This window comes from Apis florea, unplaced genomic scaffold (genome assembly GCF_048593485.1).
Source record: "Apis florea isolate Af1SG1 unplaced genomic scaffold, ASM4859348v1 contig_3068_pilon, whole genome shotgun sequence".
NCBI lineage: Eukaryota > Metazoa > Arthropoda > Insecta > Hymenoptera > Apidae > Apis > Apis florea.
Window position 1 is genome coordinate 1,182,442 of NW_028256700.1, and position 18,847 is coordinate 1,201,288.

The 18,847-nt window shown below is 39.1% G+C and overlaps 1 protein-coding gene across 3 annotated transcripts in view; it reads right to left on the bottom strand.

The window, feature by feature from the left end:
- Positions 1 to 18,847, bottom strand: part of LOC100866330 (uncharacterized) — a 32,062-nt gene that overhangs the window by 2,735 nt on the left and 10,480 nt on the right. For 2 of the 3 annotated variants that reach the window (XM_012494937.3, XM_003690883.4), the window contains exons 3-4: positions 715 to 1,195; positions 92 to 570 (exon numbers count right to left, since the gene is read on the bottom strand). In XM_012494937.3, coding sequence (XP_012350391.2) covers positions 92 to 570; positions 715 to 1,195 — 960 coding nt within the window. Of the gene's footprint in view, positions 1 to 91; positions 571 to 714; positions 1,196 to 11,738; positions 12,412 to 18,847 lie in introns of those variants that run through there. The other variant, XM_012494938.3, reaches the window with a different exon arrangement.

Genomic DNA, 18,847 nt, shown 5'->3' on the forward strand with positions numbered 1-18,847 from the left:
TTATTTTGAAATTTAAGAATATTTAAAACATTACATTTTTTTTTTTGATAATAAAAATTATAAACAATATACTCCATTAATTTATTCTTACCTGCGTGGTACAGTTTCGGGATGCCTCAATCTATAATCAGCAATGATAGACCTAACATCGACAATGGCACCTTGACGACCTTCGCCGATTTGTCTATTCTCTGGACTAAGTGCTTCCGTCTGTTTTCGGCCATTTTCTCCTCCTTGCTTGGGTGGTGTCGTTTGTTGTGTATTTTGTTTTGTAATTTTTTCCTTTTTAAAAGCAGGCGAATCTTGAGAGCTTTCTTCCGGCAGATCTTCCTTAGAACCGAAGCTCAATTTTTCTTTGGATACAGGAGTAGTATTACCACTACTTTCCCATTCAGGACCTAGCGCTAAACTTGCCGGTGGCAATGTATCTGCTAGTTGCCCGTTACCCTCCATAAATCCCATAACTTGTCTCCGTCTCTCAATTCTCAGGTACGCTTCTTCCTTCAACTTTCTCATACTCAAAATCTCGTTCCATTCCATTTCTTTGGCACGTGCTAACTCGTCCAGGGCCTGAAGAAAAAAAAAAGGATCAATTCTTCAATGTTTGTAAATTTAAATTATCTAATATATTTTCCATGTACATCTCTCAGCTCTACTTTTATCTCACTGATACTTATATTATATTAATCTAGAAAGAAAGATAATAATATTTACTTGGACTTCAGCTCGAAGTTGATCAGCCCTCGCAGCAAGTTCCTCCGCGGTAACTTTCTCACAGCCGACAAGGGAAGAAATGTATTGTTCCCTCTGTTCCATACACAATTTCTTCGAGGTAGAATTTCCATTTGATGACAATTGTCCATCCGTTGATTTTCGTTTCCTGCTACCTTCCGTTTTCGTCTTTGCGCAACGTGATTCCGCAGGTTTTTGTTGCACCGTTTTCGCCGAGGACAAGCTTTTGCTCGCCGCTTCCGGTTCCGAATCACAGAGAGGTTCCTTCTTGATCGACGCGGATCGAAGACACTCGATGGTGGTCGGGGCGGCGGCAGTTTCTTCTGGAAGAGCTGCGCCATTTTGCTGATTCTGAGGAACTTTCGGCGAAGCTCTTGACGATTCATCATCCCTTGTCTTCTCGGCCGAGTCCACCTTCTTCCCATTTCCAGCCGCACCTTCCATTGCGTGCATCTTGTTCAAACTGTAAACAAATGTTTTCTTCCATGAATAAGCATTTTCTATGCGTCCTTCGAATATTTTATGTCGCTGGCCTTGCGTATAAACTTAATATATATATATATATATAATACACTTTTATGCTTTTTTTTAAACTTGTTTTTTTCTTTTTTTAGTTCAAATGATTGTAATTAATAAATATGATAAGTGTATTTTGAAACAAAGTTTTTATTTTCTTCTTAAGTGTGATCAAATTACGTGTATCTAGTTTGAAATTTATTGAAAAATAAAATCAAGATATTGATCATTGTTTATTCAAAGATTAGATTGAAAACACATCCGTTTTACAATGATGACATTGATAAACCGATAACTCGTCTGTTTTATAAAGTTTACTTTGGCCTTGCATAGAAAATAGTCACCGAGAGTCCAGAGAAGAATGTTCAACGGAAAGCATCCACCAATCTACATTATCGAGCATTGAAAACAAAACTGCGATTAAAAAAATCCAAATTGTCGTAAAATCCCAATAATCTTATCTGTCTTATCTTTAATGTACAATGTTCGAAAGAGATGCAGCAAAAAAAATCTATTTCGAAAATTTTTCCAAATCAAGAAGAAAAAAAAAAAGAAGAATATTATCCAAAGCTAGAGATAAAAATAATTTCGAATCGGACAAAATTTAATTTGTTATATCACGATAAATCGCGATAAAAGAAATCTAATAAGAAAAATCTATCTGAAATATAATTCTGCGCCTTCGATCGATATTTGGACGCGGATGAGTGCCTCGAAAGTGGGGTTGGTTGCTCCCACGACGAAGATGACCCACGGTGGTCTTCGCAACGCGTGCATGGCCGTTCTGCGTTTACCCTCAGCAAGAGGCACACGCTTACACGCGCACTAGAATAGAAGGTGACCACACGGTGGGGTTAACGCTTTCGCGCCTCCCATGCGCTCCACTGCCTACTTCCAAGAGAGATCGCTTCTCCACAGGAGCGTATCTATGATTTACAATAGCCGAGTCGATTTGCGAAATAAAATAATGTGATTTAAAAAAAGAAAGATCGTCTGAGAGTTTCAAAATTGATTAAATTTCTTTGAAAATCGTATATATATATATATGTATCGTGTTATTTATTATTGTAAATGTTCATTGACATGTAAATAGTTTAATAACACGGTGACAAAGATTAGAACACTGGGCGAAAAAATTTAGGTTAAAGATTTACATTTTTTTTTTTTTTCAGATCATAAATCTATGGGGATAATTTCTAGCTATATGTAAAATATCCGTGTTTAAGCATTTCTGGATAAGTACATTCTCCTTCTTGTTTTCATTATTTAATATAAGATTAATAAACTTCACTAACTTATACATAGTTATTCTCAGCGAGGTATTCTTGTTACATGATTTTATCTCTTTCTTAACTTTCTCAGTGCATAACAATAGAAGATTGCAGATAAAAATGACATAGTAGCGACTCGTGCTACCGACTTCGCTTTACAAACGCTTCAATTTTGTATTGAATTCAATTTAAAGTGGAATAGTTTTATCAATATGCAGTGAAGTTAATAATAAAATTTTGTTATTAAAAAAAAAAAAAATTTCAAAGATTTCATACAATTATAATAACGAATAAAATAAAAATCGAGCAACAAATATTTTCAATCGTGAAACAGAAAATGTTTAAAACGACAAAAAAATAAGACTATTAATTATGGTAATTCTAATTTAACAATCTAAGCGAAAATCAGATCATCGAATGAAAAGTAAACATTTGTAGGATATATAATGAAACACGACGAATACAATCGTCCAAAATTTGAGGCTACGCCTGTGTCTGGGCTTAGTACGAGAGACACGGTGCTTGTGTGCTCGTTCGTAAGAGGGGAAGAGGTTCGTCAGAGGGGGAAATTGCACGTGAGAGAGGAAGATAGGACGGTAGAAAGAGAGGACAAAAGAGGGGGAAAACGAAGTTCGTTGCACCCGCTTGCGTTCACTGCACTTTATAGACGCGGATATAGGTTTCGCGGTACCAATTCTGAAAAGCCCTTCCCAACTCTTCTTTGAATCTTTGAAGTTTTCAATCGAAATAAATATATTATTGTTAACTTCAATTCGTTTGCTCCGGTTTGCTCGGTGTTAATTCGATCGATCGATGTTTCGTTATATCAATGTACGAATGAGATATTATTTTATTATTTATATGCATGCACAAAATAAACAAAAATATAAATGATTAAAAATTTTTTAAAAATCATAAAAATCTATCATAACTCTATCGCTGTTTTTTAAACGAGCAAATTAATTTTCAAACGATCAAAGTTTATGTAACAATATGAAATTATGAAATATTGTTTAAAGTAAGTATAAATCAATTAAATTAAATTGTTAAACAAGAAATAATTACACGTTCAATCTTATAATTTTAATGATTTTAATTTTGCATAATTATTATTATTATTATCATTAATTAATTTTAATAATTTAATTTTTAATCACGATCATTGAATAGATAATAGAGAAGTTTAATCTTTCTTTAAAAAAAAAAAAAAAGAATAATTATTCCAATGATAATTTTTCATCAATCATACATTTGACAGATTTTATAAAAGGCTAATAATAATGTTATATTATACACAATTATACTTCAATGCGTTAAAAAGTTTAAAGTACAATCTAGACTTAGTTAAGTTTTCTCATGTATTCTTTTCTTCAGGCAGAATGTAACAGGTGGTTACTGGTCGACTTTCATTTTCAACATTTGTGGATCCGCCAATAATCAGATAACACCCATTTTAACAATTAACTTATTCAAAAGAATATCATAAATTTCATAGATGGATTTAATAAAATCGTGTCTCATCTATAAATAATATTATTGATCTGTTATTAAGCATAAATTTATTTCGTGTGAAATTTTTCAAAAATACTTATGTAATAAGAGTATTCTAATTCTTTCTTCGAATTGAGGCGTATAATTTCCATTTGAAATTTTTCTTATGGAAAATATTTTAATAAAAAATTCAGTTCCAAATATTCATAATCAATTCGTATCGAAAAACTTCTACACTTTACTTACTTCGTGTCATGATTACAATCGTAACGTTACTATCACGATTACCAACATTAAGTACACTTCGTGAATAATCTTGAATAACATTTTAAATTTTTCTAAACAATTGTCGAGAATTCGAATTAAAACGATAATAGAAAAACTATATTATACTGCGCTAATTGAGGGATTCGTATTTCACGGAGATGTTATATTTTTCACGCTTTCCTTGGCTTCGTGAAACAGCAATTGAGCATAGAATTGTTTAGTTCTAGCGATAGCGAAAGCAAAGGAGAAAGTGAAACCGGCCGGTAAACAGTAGTAATTGAAATATTCTAAACGAATGAGCAAGTATTAAAACTGGGAAAAAGCTGTATCGCTATGAAACAAGAAATAAAAACCATATTGATACAAGCTGACCGATTAATTTAAATGTTAATTTAATGTAATGAACTCGTAAAATATCGGCAGTTTACGTTCTCTCGTCCATTTTTTTTTTTTTTATACACAGTAAGTATAAAGAAGAATAATGACGAGATTAATATCGATCACGTAATCGAGGTTATAGAGAGAATACTATCGATGTTACAGATTTACCAAAAGTATTGAGGTTAAGGAAACTTTTTTACGTAATTTTACGCGATGTTGAAACTGATATAATCATAAGCCGTTTGTTAAACTCAAAGTTTAACAAAATACACAATTTTACAATGGATATAGTAAATGTAAGAAACTGTATGCAATATAGTCACTTCACTCTTTTTCACAGGAATAAAACGGTGACACGCGTTAAAACATGATCAAAATTTTCATTAAACAACTCCATCCAACTATTTTCTTCAAACCAGTATGATAATCACTGTCATGAATCAAGATGAAACACGAGCTGTATGTAACTGGTTCCTATATCGGTCACGAGATAACAACTTTCACAATTAGGATCTCGAAGAAAAGAAAACAATCGATAGTGTTGCAATTGTTTCATAATTTGTTTTTCTAGCACGAGACAAAAGCATAAAGATTCTAAAAATTTTAGAATTGATTCGAACGAATATTTCATCAAACTTTACGAAAACCGTAAGAATTAAGACACAAAAATTTGTGTCTCCTAACTTATAAATAACATATAAATTAAATTTGTACATACGAAACGTTGATTTACGTACGTTAAACGCGGGTATCGCAAAACTTGAGTAGCAGACTGTTACATGATCCCAAAAGTGATCCCTCGAAATCGAGACTCCGAAACTTTACGAGATTTCGAGCGAACAATGTACTCGCAACAAAAAAAAAAAAAAAAAAAAACGAGCTATTGCTATTAGAATCCGTTGACACAGGAACTAAGTGGTATAAACACACGTCGCATGCACCGTTCACACTCCACTTGCACTTTTCACCGAACGTTCCCGCTCGCCGGTCACGACGATCCTTTCTTTCTCTGGCCCCTCTTCCCCGGAAACAGCCGGACGTAGTCGATCGGACCCGATCGCAACCAATTGTCCGTGTTTCGCGTCTTTGCTCGAGACACTCGCCACTCGCCACTCACTGTCGCAACACATCGATGATTTCTTTATAACGGGTGGTAAAACGGTAAAGGTCATGAAAGGTCATTCGTCTATCGTAAAAAAAAAAAAAAAAAAAAAAGAAAGAGAAAAATCTTTCGACAGGGAAGAAATTTGGAACTGGCAAAAATCGAGAGCACGATTACCACGATTGGTAAAGCAGCAACTGGAGCCGCGTAACCCTTTTCATCGCTTTCTCCGAGCCGAAGCAGCTTCTAAAGCCACTACTACCACGTTTCACGGACAAAAGTTCTATGACCGTGCGAGAACCGCTACTAGCGTATATACATACTCCTCGAACGTGGAGTCTGTTTTCGCGCATTTACGGTTAGACGAAGGACGTCTAACCGACTATAAGTCGGCGCGAGTAACGCGAATACCGTCGGGTACGAATAGAAGTCCAAACGACAAAGACAGTTCGTTGTAGAAACGTACAGATATAACGAAGGAGAAAAAGAGGTGGTATGAGGGAGAGAGAGAGAGCGGAGTGCAGCAGGTCGGGTTGCCGCGGTTAATGCGGTGACTTGAGGGGGGCAAGTAGATAGAAGCGCGCGCGTGTGCGTCCGCGCCTAGATTGGGCTAGGTTAGGTTAGGTTAAGCGCTTGCCAGGGAACCTTGCAGCGGCGTCCTACTTCTTCTTCGCGAGCGAGCGCGCGCTTTCGTCCTCCGTCTCCTCCTACTGTCCTCTACACTACCTCCTCTGTTTTATTCGAGGTTGTTGTTGCTGTTATAGTCCTATTCAAACATTGTCGTTCGCGTGTACGATTAAAACGCGATATTTCTACTCGGAATACAATTTTTCCTACACTTTTGCACTATTTTAAAGAATAATTACGAAATTAAAAAATAATATTACTCGTAATACTATCACTTATAAATATGATTATTTAAACACTTATTTAATAGTATAATAAAATAATATTGGTATCACGTTAGGTAAGAAGTTTCTAGATTATATTATGTGTAATAATAAATAATGGAAGAACTTCCTTGTAATTATGTTTTTTATCAACTGTAATTATAACGATATTATTAATTCCAGTTGTTGATGTATATACGATAAACAAATTTTATATGTATGTAATAAGAAATAAATCATCGAAGATGACGTAGATTCGTTAATCTGCTCTTACGAAAGGAAGTATACATAGATGAAATATGTATGAAATGAAAATTTGATCGTATCGGAAGCAATATCATTCTAATATCAAATATTCGTTAAAACATTTTAACTAAAAATGTAATGTATTATCGTATTAATTTCAATTTGATAATTTATTATAATGTATAACAAATAAAAACTTCATGTGTTAATTTAAAAGATATCTAATCTAAAATTGGTATAAATATATTTAAAATTTGTTAAATTGGAACAATAAGGATAGAGTATAGGTCAACATAAGCAACATACAATCTACGGAAAGTCACGCCAGAAAGGTCAACTTTGTCGATGTAAGTGGGGGAAGAATACGAAGAAGGAAACTCTGCACCGTCGAAGTTGCTATTATTATTGACATCGAATGCTTACGAGGGAGACTCTTTTTTCTCGTTAGAGCACACCGTGAAAGAGAGCATTTCACGAGAGCAAAATATGAAGAAGGAAAAGAATAATTTCGATCTTTCTTCAAACTGATCGTTGCTCGCTATATTTTGCGAGTCAAGTGAATCAATGTAAAATAAAAAAAAATAATAAAAAAAGAAATTAATTCAAGTTTAATCTATTTTCTCGATCGTTAGAAACTTTAACAATTAGGAGAAATTGTTTAACGGAATTTTAAAATATCAAATCAAAGATCACTGAATCAAAGAAATATTTCAAGATATCAACATTGTATCTGCTCTATCGTAAACTTTATTGTGAAACGAATTTTTACGAGTGCTTAAACGATCCTTTAAAATCGACAAATATTAACTCGAAACTTTTTAATAGTTGAGAAAATACGAGAGATAAACAAGGGCGCGCGAAATGCTAGAAGAGTAAAAAAAAAAAAGAAAAAAAAGAAAAAAAAAAATAAAGAAGGAAATCTTTATACCAGTGAGACTTGCGCTATTATTATTGACATCGAACGGTTACGAGAGAACGTGCTCTCCCGCCCCGCTCGCGTTCCTCTCGACCTAATTCGCGGACGCAGACGATCGGAGGAGCGTTCTCGCCTGCTCGAGGTGTCCCTGAGCGCGAAGGACGTTCTCGAGCGCGTTGGTGAACCACGCGCGTCCGTCGAGGTTGCGCGAAACATTTCTTGGGACCAAGTCGAGCTTGAATCTCTCTCCTTCCCTTTAAAAGGAACTCATATTATTGCCCTTAAAAGAACATCCTTCTTCTTTCTCTCGGCGACTAATGAGCCGTTATTTTCGGAAAAATGAGAAAGCGAGTATAAAAGAATTATTTTGAATTTCCTGTTGAAACTGTTTTAAAATAGAATCCAATTGTTATGTATATAAAAATAACCGAGTGGAAGACGAATATATATATATATATATATAAATATAGATAAGTTGAACGAATGAATTTTTTTTGAATTTTCTTAATAACTGAAACGATTCATTGAACAGTATTACCGCGAGACGGTGATACGAAAACGAGAGAACGGTTCGAATTTCAGGAGGAGATAGTCGATCGACAAGGCTAGGTGCATTTGCCAGAAACGAGCCGGTCGTCTCGTCCCTGACCGCGAAGGCCTTTCTCGAACGTTGCTGCATCGGTCAGAGGTTGAATTAGATTAAGTCAGGTCTAGATTAGTCCAAAGTTCTGTCATTGTTCAATAGTTGGCAATATCATTGAATTTCCATAATATTTTTCTTGCTGTTTTCGATAATAAATAAATAAAAAACGAGGAAAAAATTCGAATCGTCGCCTCCCATTTGTCTCAGATGATAATCGTTAATGCACGATAAAGCGATAGATATAGGTTTAAAAAAAAAACGACCTATAATACCGTCAGTAATCGGTTCGGTTTTTCAAAATATTACGCAACTTATTGCACTTGGCAAAATTATTGTAATAATCAACTCTGCATTGTTTAGATTATTCGTGAGTCATCGTTATTTTCACAAATCAAAAAAAAAAAATTATCTCAAATTCCATTGCAAAAAAAAAAAAAAGCTTCGTTTCAGAGACGCTAAAAAAAATGTATACAATATACATATATATGTGCGTAGACCAAGCCATATCGTCCTATAACGAAACTGTTTTGCTACATCTGAAAGATAATAAAACGTCTGAAAAAAAATATTTGCGCATAGATAACGATCGCGACCTAAAACCGTTAATTTTAGCATTTTTTTAATTTGAAATTGCAAAATGCAATGCTCGATTTCAAGATAGGGGAGAGGACACGGTGTGTTTAAGAGGATGGACGGTAATAAAAATTTGCTTGGCTCGCGTTGGAATTCCCGAAACCAGTCACGTGTGTTCCGTTGGAGGACTATGATGTAAATGGTTCTCTTCAGGCAAATCTTGCACGCTCAAGGGCATACAGGCGAATCGACGAGGATAGCCGTCGAACTTGTGCCCGGTTCTCTGCGCCTTTTTCCACATAAGATCACGCGGCATTCTACGAGAAACGACAATATATCACGAAGTGGAATGACGAAAGGAGGACGGTCGATTCTCGGTCCGAGGTCGCTCGTAGGTCAAATCGCCGTCGCGGAGACGACCCTGATCGACTGTTTGTGCACCAAAGATGGTCGGGTTGTCGCCGATCATTTTTTCGCTTTTTCCATCTGGCCAAACTTTTAACGGTAATTAAGCGCAATTTCATCGATGCTTTTCACTTTTTCACAAAGATCGATCGATACGAAAATCCATTTGTGTTTTTTTCATATCAATCAACCACGAAATTATGAAATTTTCTTCGATAACGTCGATTAATATTTTTTTATTTGCGAATATTGGAAATATATTCGAATTATATTACACGTTTGATTAAACGTTTATCTTACGAACGAATAAATCGATTTGTTATCGAACGAATTAACGATTTTGAAAATTAATTTCAATGAGATTCTATTGAAAAAAAAAATAAGCTGATATTTTATATGGGAGGGAAGAGTAAGTACATAGTTCTTCTAGCAATATATAAGTTTTTAAGAATAGGTTTCTAGACCAATTGATATATGCATCGTGAACGAAGTTGAGAATAAGAGGAGCGATACGAAACGTACATTGTAGACAAGATTTATGATATATCTACACGTATCATTATTTTGGATCATAACCGAAGAGATAACGATTCTGAGCATCGATAAGGCCGATCGTTCTTTTGTTTTTTCAGTTCGCTCTTTTCTTCTTCGACTTTTAGATTAGCTGCCAAGCTCTCTCTCTCTCTCTCTCTCTCTCTCTGCCCCTCCTTTTCTTCCGCCCTTCCCCCTCCCACCCTCCCTCTTTCTCTAAATAAAAGAAAGCGTGAAAATATGTTGAGATCAAAAAAAGTACTTTGTATGTGATTTTTATCTTTTCAACGTGGCAAAAATATTATGAAGAAAAAAAAAAAATAATACGCGTAAAATGAAATTCGGACAGATACGCATTATCGACTTGTAAATAATAAAAGTATTTTTATCAAAATGGACCGAATGCAATATAAAAAAAAAAAAAAAAAAAAAAAAGAAAAAAAAAAACGAGAAGGATCATAGCGTAAAAATGTGATTAAACTGGGAGGGGTAAAATATCTAAGAAGAGCTTAAAACGAAGACAGATGTTGAAGAATTATCTGCATTATCTGCACGTGCGTCGGAGAAAAGATAAAGATGTAAAATTTCATTGGTCAATGCGGAATGGCAGTCCATGATATTACGTAGAGAGATGTCCTCGTGTCTTTGACGCGTTGTTCTCCAGCTCGTCTCTCGCTTACCTACGCAGATTTTGCCATTTATGCCCGAATATAATACGTATAGTTTATATTTTGTTCGCACATAGATTCTTCTAATTTTTCTAAAATTTCTCTATTGTTTCGTATTGTTCGTGAAATTCTAATTTACAAGATACAATAATTTTTTGATAAATAAATTATATTTCATTTATCTAAAATTTTGAATTCCTCCGATATAATTTCATAGAAAGCGAACCGTAATTTTCAGCCATTCCATGTATCGCACTCCCTAGCAGTAATAGGCTTACGATTGAATCACGTTACTGCAGAAAAATTAACGAGACCTTCCTAACTGTAATCATGTAATAGCTATTTTGTGCACGTAAAAAATTATATAACTATCTTATTACTCATTATGCGGTATTAACTTAAATATCATCTTTCAGAATTGAAATAAAATTGAAAGACTTGAACAAATCTGTGAACTAAAAATTGTGTAAAAAAAAATTAATATCCTATGATTAAAAGAAACGCCATTATATCGCCATTTAATCCTATGTAAATATACTATTTTTTTTTTTTTTTTTTTTTTTTTTTTTGATCGAGATAATGCACACGGTCTCGAATACACTTCACTCGCGTGAGGCTAAAGTTCGGAGAAGAAATCGTGAAAATTAAAATTCTCGAGTTTCTCCATGACACGTATAGTTTCTTGTTGCTCTCATATACCGAGAGAAAACGGCGAGAGTTTCGAGTGATCCGCGATTGTGGATCAATGCGTCGTTTCTACCAGAAGAGGTCGCGCTGAAGGTCTTCGTGGTTGCCGCGCGCGCTTACATTATAATTAACGGACTTTATATTATAATATCCACGTTGTCGCGTTAACGTGTTTATCGATAAGATTAATTTCGAACACATTTACAAAAAGAATCGGAAGATGGTAACCGAAATTCCAGGTTAAGAAATTATTGTTTGAATTCCGATTAGAATTTCAAAAAAGAAAAGAAAAGAAAAAAAAAAAAAAAAGGAAATAATCTAAAGCGATAAGGGAATGTGTTATCACTTCCGGTACCAGATTTGTCCTTCGAATTCCTCATCGAGGACGTAATCGTCGAGACCGAGTGAAAACGACTCACCGTGGCGCGGGTTTGAGTCCGAGGGCAAGCAGTACGTCGATGCCCGCCATCTTTTGCTCCTGGTACACTTGATTGCCACTCTTGGCACGTTGTTGGTGTTGGTGTTGGTGTTGGTGGTGCTGCTGTTGGTGCTGCTGCTGCTGCCGCCTTTCCGTGGCCGGCTGATGGTGCTGGTACTTACTGTCGGCCAAACCGATGTTGCCGATCACTTTCTGGTCGGTTAACATTTTAGCATGGGTGACCTTGAGGAGGGAGCGCTTCGCGTCCTCGACCAGCATCTTGGTGACCGGCTGCACGTTCACCGGCACGCCGATCGTCGGTACAGCACCACGACGCAGCCTACTGCGCACAGGAAGACCGAGCACAAGGTGCTCCATATCCTTCTCGTAAGAGTCGTTGGTAAAGTGGAGGGAGCATATACGTGCAGTTTGTATGTTGAACGGTATCTCGCCATTCGAGAGGGGCACGCGACCGCACGCGCGCACCCACCGTGAGCGTACTTCCGGTATCTGGGGGAATCGATGGTAGCGGATACGACGGCCGCGGGTCCGACGATGACTATTGCGGCACGTAGCCACAGCGCACTGCGGCATCCTAACCTCTTAATCCGTTGTCTCCTTCGTATCGAATGGTTATTCACGCACACGAGCTCACGCACACTTAACCAACACGCGGATAAAGTCTCTATGACATCTTCAATGAAACACCGGTGGAAATTCTATCATTGTCCTCGCGAATTTATCCTCACAGTTTCACAATTTGCACACCAATGTCGTTCATAATTGACACGAAGCACGAGAATTGGTAATCTTTGGATAAGTAAGCGTTGGGTAACGTTTGGTTAGCGACTCTTTGTTTCTACCGATTGACGTACGTGTCGGTAAACAGTTCTTCTTCTTCTATAATGTTCCCAATGTGCGCGGCGATATCTTTGTCTTTTTTTCTCCTTCTATTTCCAGTATATTTTCCTTCTCGATCCTCGATCGGTCGATGAATGGCAAGGTTTCTGACGACGTCAACGAGTTCCTTTCGTTTCGCTTTGGTGAGAGAACGCGTGTGACTAGACTGCGTTTTGCCGGTTGAGTCGGTGAGCTGATTTGCAAGGAAGCGGTGACACTTGGATACTCAAAACAGACGCACGTGGGTGTACGCGGACCCACACAACACAGGGAAGCGCGGCAAAAATGGAAATGTTTAGATGTTCAAATTGTTCGATGATCCCCTTCCCCTGGTCCGATCCCCCTCGATCTTTTTTTTCGATGCAAGACGACGCACGACACGCGTGCGTGCGTGTGTGTATGTATGTACGTATGTGCGCGCGTTGCGACGAAAGGAGAACGAACGCGTTCCCAAAGGACGACCGTTGCAAACAGAAGAGGCTCAACATATAAACGTCTCGCAACGATGCGGTTAGAACGTGAGAATCGAGAACGAGACAGTCACGCGACGGAAGCACTCTTGCGTACTCTGGATGACCGCGGGAGGTCGAAAGGGCATCGGTACCGCCCTGCGTGCGACGCCCTGCGAACTGTGGCCAGCGGCGTAGAAGGGGGCCACAGGGAGCAAAGAGCGAAAGAGACAAGCAGACGCGAGAAGCGTGGAGGGGGAAAGGGAGTAGAGACGGCGGAGTACCGAAAAACGATGTGTGCGTAGGCCTCCTCCCGATAGACGCCACCACTTCCTCGCGAGTCAAATTCAAAACGTCACACGCACACGCGGTCGCGCGCCTCGACGGTATAAATCGACCGTCCACTACACGAGGGTGGGGGTTGTAAATTAGAGAAAGGGCAACAGCAACAAGACGACGATCGGGAGGAAACGTGTGTGTCGCATACGTCTTTTTCCGCGACACGTGGGAGAGACGGGTCCGCGTTGCCGGCGAAAGGTGTCGCCTCGTGTACCTTTCTCCGTTCGTGACGATCAGCGCTACGTGATCGTGACGTTGATTGGTGGGCGGACCGTCAAGATGGCGACGGATGACGGTGGCTCAACGGCGATCGTCGACGAGCGTACACGAAAATCGCCGAACTTGTGTAAGTACGACTCGTGGTAGCCACGAGAGGAAACACCAAAGGGGCAACCGCGTCTCTTCTTGTAACCGAGCGGAAAGAACGGAAACGGATGGTTCTAACCTTCCCCCGTGGATAATGGCACGTTGAAAAATAAATGGAACCGTGTATACTTCGATCGTATATATAATAAAGAACTCGTGTTAGGTATATATCACGGGTGACAGACAACGTGCTAACTACTGCACGCGCGCTGCTTCTCCTTCGGACTGGCCGATCGGGTCCGGCCGTGGAACAAGAGACAGCCAGTGGCAGCTGCGTGTGCCTCCTCGTGTCTGCGTGAAACCGGTGAACCAATGATCGTGCTCCGGTGCCGTCGCGGCAGGGATGACGAGTACCGTGGAGGGGGCAGGGTTGGAAAGGAACAGAGACCAGGGAGACAGGGAAAAAGAGGGAGGAGGTCACCGCTACCGACTAGGGTCCTTCAGGGGTTCGCCACCCCTCGAACCACGCGGTCCTCCTTGCCTCTGTTATCCGGTATAGCCAACTGCTACCGATTTCCTCTCTCTTTCTCTCTCTCTTCTTTCCCTTTCTCTCTTTTTCTCTCTCCTCGCCATCCCTCGACCAACTTGCGCTTCCTCGACCTGGTCCTCACAGGGGCGTTAGGTTACGCGCTCTTTTTCTCTTCGTCTCCGTGAACAGCTTCTTCTCGCTTTGTCTGCAAGAATGCACAATGTTCAGACGACCATTGTGCATCGAGCAAACACGCGTTAAGAGAATTTTTCGTAAATCTTGTCTTCGTCGATCCCGAAAAGAGCTTATATATATATATATAAGTTTTCTTTTTTGGCACTGGATGAATTGTTACACTTCCTTGCTAGAGAAACTAGCAAGGAAAATTGCATAACACGTGTTTCGCGTCGTTGCGAGAAAGCTTTGATGGAACGTAACGTATATAAGAGGGCGCCTCTAAAAATACTCGAAACGAATAAGTTCGATCGCGGAATCTTCGATCCATCCGACTTTTACGAAACGCGTAATCGTTTCTTTGCATACGTTATCGTACGCGATTGTACGAGTGTCACGCTCGCGATAATGTAAACTTTTTCGAAAAATATAAATAAAGTTTCTACGGGACACGTTGCACATTAGGATAATATAAAGGATGCACGATAATATCTGCAAAGTTTACGCTCGTAATTTTAATAAGAATTTTTATAAAAATTGAATGAATGAAAATTCGTACAAACTAAAAATAATAAACCAATAAGGTAGAAGATACCATTTCGTGGCCAAAAATGAAAGTAACGGAAAATAAAGAATCCATGCATTAATTTTCCGTGACCAGAAATGTAAATCGAGAAATAAAAATCGTGACAACAAATGAAAAATTGAATTGTCCATCGTACAAACTCGTACTAAATCACTAAAAAAAACCCTCCTTACTTTCGAAATACATTTCAAATCTCCAAAATGTCTTGACGACATTTCTTTTTTTTTTTTTCGACGCGTCAAAAATTACTATCAATTACTATCGTATTCCATTCCATTTCGATTGAATTTCGTTGCGTGAATATACTGCTATTTCTCTTTTATTGCCGCTAATCAGGTTCTCATGGCATCTTATGTGGCACAAAGGAAGGAGAACTTGACCCCGTTCGATCGCAACCGAACCGAAACTGTATTGCACTGCACGATCAATAAGTCCGGTTAATTGTCTGGATACAAGAAAATTCCGACGATGGACACGGATGGATCGGTGTCCTTTATCGAATCATCCGAATCGATCGTGATCCTTCGCGATCGACCAATGCCACGACGAAGAATGGAAACGCAGAAGGCCGAGGAATAACGTTCTCTCGGTCAGTTTCGAGAAGATGTATGTATTATTTATATGTCGAAGAGGATCGTGGGAGGGTCAAGCTTCTGGAGAAAAAAAAGCGGGTGGAAAAAAAAGGAGGGGAAGGAGATCTGGCATTGAGCGAGGGATCACCACCGGGGGATGTTGGCACACGACATCCCTCGCCTCTGCAACACCTTCCAACGCTTCCAAGGCTTCGTTTCTCCGGAAATTACTTAGATAGTTGTCGTTATACCTATTTTAGTATCGTTTACGAACGAACGCGTTCGAATAAATGCCATTGGATGAGTCTCGAGAATCGTAGCCGACGAGAGATCGAAAAAATTGATCAAAAAAAAAAAAATATAATTTTCCACCTTACCGCAATTGTTAATTAAATTGAAAAAAAAAAAAAAATCAAGGATAGATATCGATCAATCGATTAAGAAAGAAAGAAAGAAAAAAATCTTCAAAGTTGCATTTCAACGTTGCGAAATCTAGATTTTCACGACGTAGAATTAATCATCGCTGATAAAGAACCAGTTCGAGGAGGATCCTCAAGAGCGAGAATTAACAATCTATTTCGAACGATACTCGGTTCGCCACATCAACCATTTTGGTTTGATAATGAAGACACGCGTACCAGATAATGAACGCCCTTCTGCGTATACGTTGGATTAATGGTCTCGAATTGTCATATTATTGGTTCGTTCTCTGGACGATAGACAGAGATTTACCTTCGTTAGATAAAATGCAAGTGTAAATATTTTACACTTGTTATCACGTGTTTGCATCGATCCAATTTTTCTTCCTTCCTTCCTTCCAAACCCCCTTTTTCAACTCTATTCTCGCTATTAATTCTAACGATATTATTGGAATTTCTCGATTTCATCTTCATTTTATCTTTATGAAAGTTTAATGGTAATAAAGATAAGGTGATTTCGTTTACGAATCTACGACGATGGAAAAAAAAAAAAAAAAAATCAAAAGTTATTCCTTGTTATTTTTAGCACGCAGTAAAAATAATCTGCCGTATCGTCATCGATATCAGAGAAGGTCTTCGACAAGCCGACGTGGTATAGAGATGCTCCAGTTCCAAGACAAACGTTCCTCTGCAATGCTACATCGCTTCCCATCGCTTCTCGACGAGCATCTTTTCCCCCTTTTGCGATATCGTATAACCAGCGCGACGTACGCGCTGGTTAGGAGGTATCTCCCCCACGTTTCACACACCTCTTTCTCCCCTCCAACGATTCAACGATTTTCTCGAAAAACTGGCATCCACGGAAAAACGTCCATCAATACAACAATCCGTCCATAGATAGTATATATATATATATATATATATATTATATATCAGATCTTTTCAACGGTTTCCAACGGACCAACATCTTCGAGAAGATTTCTCTCGAAAAGTTTTTGCCTGGATGCGTGGTTCTGTCTGCTTGTTCGCTGTTTCGACCGCGTGGAGCCATCGAAGAGAGAAGCCATCGAAAAGAGTGGAAGCAGGCACGAAAGCCCAGACCTCCGTGTGGTTCACGCGGTCTCTCAAATAAGGACAGACCGATTTCCGGTGGTCTCACTCTCCCCTCCGAACCTCCGTGGCAACCTGACCCCACCATCAAACGATCGAGGGTAACCTTTCTCCTTCTCCCTCATTGTCCAAGTCTCCTCTTCTTTCTTGATCCAACGTAGGTAGAGCGAGGAAGGAAGAAAGGGGAGAAGGGAAAGAGAGAGAGAGAGAAAGAGAGAAATAGCCGCGCGTCTCCTTCCTCTCCATCGCGACACACAGCTATTCGTCTTTCTCTCCGTTTCGGCTACTAGAGCACGTTTCGCTTTTCGTTCTCTGTCGGTAGGCTAGAACGGTCGTTCCCTCTCTCTCTCTCTCCCTCTCTCTCTCCCTCTCTCTCCGTTCGACGTTAGAACCCGATACGTCTATCCTCGTCTTTGTCCATCCTCGTCACGTCGACGGCCTCGTCTTAGCGGGGCAGGCTGTGTGCGGGCGCTTCGCACAGCTGGCACAGGAGGGAAATAAGCCGAGGCGTCTCCAACTCTGGGGCCACCAGACACGGCCGCCTGGAGAACGACCAAGAAGGATGCGCAGCTGCGGGGCTCTCTTTCGCCGTTTCAACACGACACAACTCGTAGATACAGGTCGAAAAATACCTTCTTTTCGTAGGACGGTCGAGGTTTCTACGGCCTCGGTCGTAAGATTGCCCACACAAAACCGGCGAACTACCGGCCTTCTTTTCGATCTCAACCGCCTTTTCTTTTTTAATCTGTCCCAACCGTTATCTGCTAGAAACGGAAATATTCCGTGATAGGCTGCGCCGTTCAAACGTCGCCACTGTAACCTTCGTCGCCGTTCTGCTTCTCTAGCCGCGGCTGCGTTCTCGATTCGACGCGTTTAACGTATGAAAATCAATTCTATCACCATGTTGTTACGTGTAATCGTTCTTTTTATAATTTTCCTCTTTTTTTTCTTTCTTTCTTTCCTTCGTTCAAGTATAGTATATGCAAGTTATACACTTTAATTAATTATTTATAAGTTATTAATTTACTTTTATACTTGTTATTTCAAAAGGAGAACCAATCAAGTGAGAATTCGTATCGAAATATATATTCTTATAAAATGTTCGTTCTTGAATCGTTCGAAAAAGTGTATATATATATATACTACATATATTCGAATCAATATTTCGACTAATAACGCAAAAAAATGTGTTTCCCTTGATCCAAGTTTCCATCGATCGAAACGAAAGCGAAATTACGTTCCGCCTTGTCGTCATAATAATTTCACGAGCATGGGAATGTATATTGTGTCGCCAGAAACCGTAATCGGGACTTGATGTGCCTGGTGGTAACCCATCTTCGCACACGAGTCTGCCAGTACGGAAGAGCGGAGCATGCGTACTGCGGCGCATTCACCGAGCACGCAGAGGATCGAAAAGTTTCTGCCCGAGGGCGGCCGTGAGATGGTACCGGTGACCAGTTCGCTGCTATCTTTTTATCCTCCCTTCGATAACCTCTCTCTTCCTCCCCCTTTCTCGCTCTCTTTAACTATTTTTGTAAATACAAGACGTTTACAAGGAGAGAGGATCCTTCCGTTTGCACAATGACGCAAATAATATATATTTGTGACGAACCAGCCATCCCTCGTTATCTCGATCGAACATGCGTGTACCGAAAAGAATAATTACAACGAACATATATTATGAAGGATATTTTTAACCGACGGTTTTCTATTCGTCGATCGAACG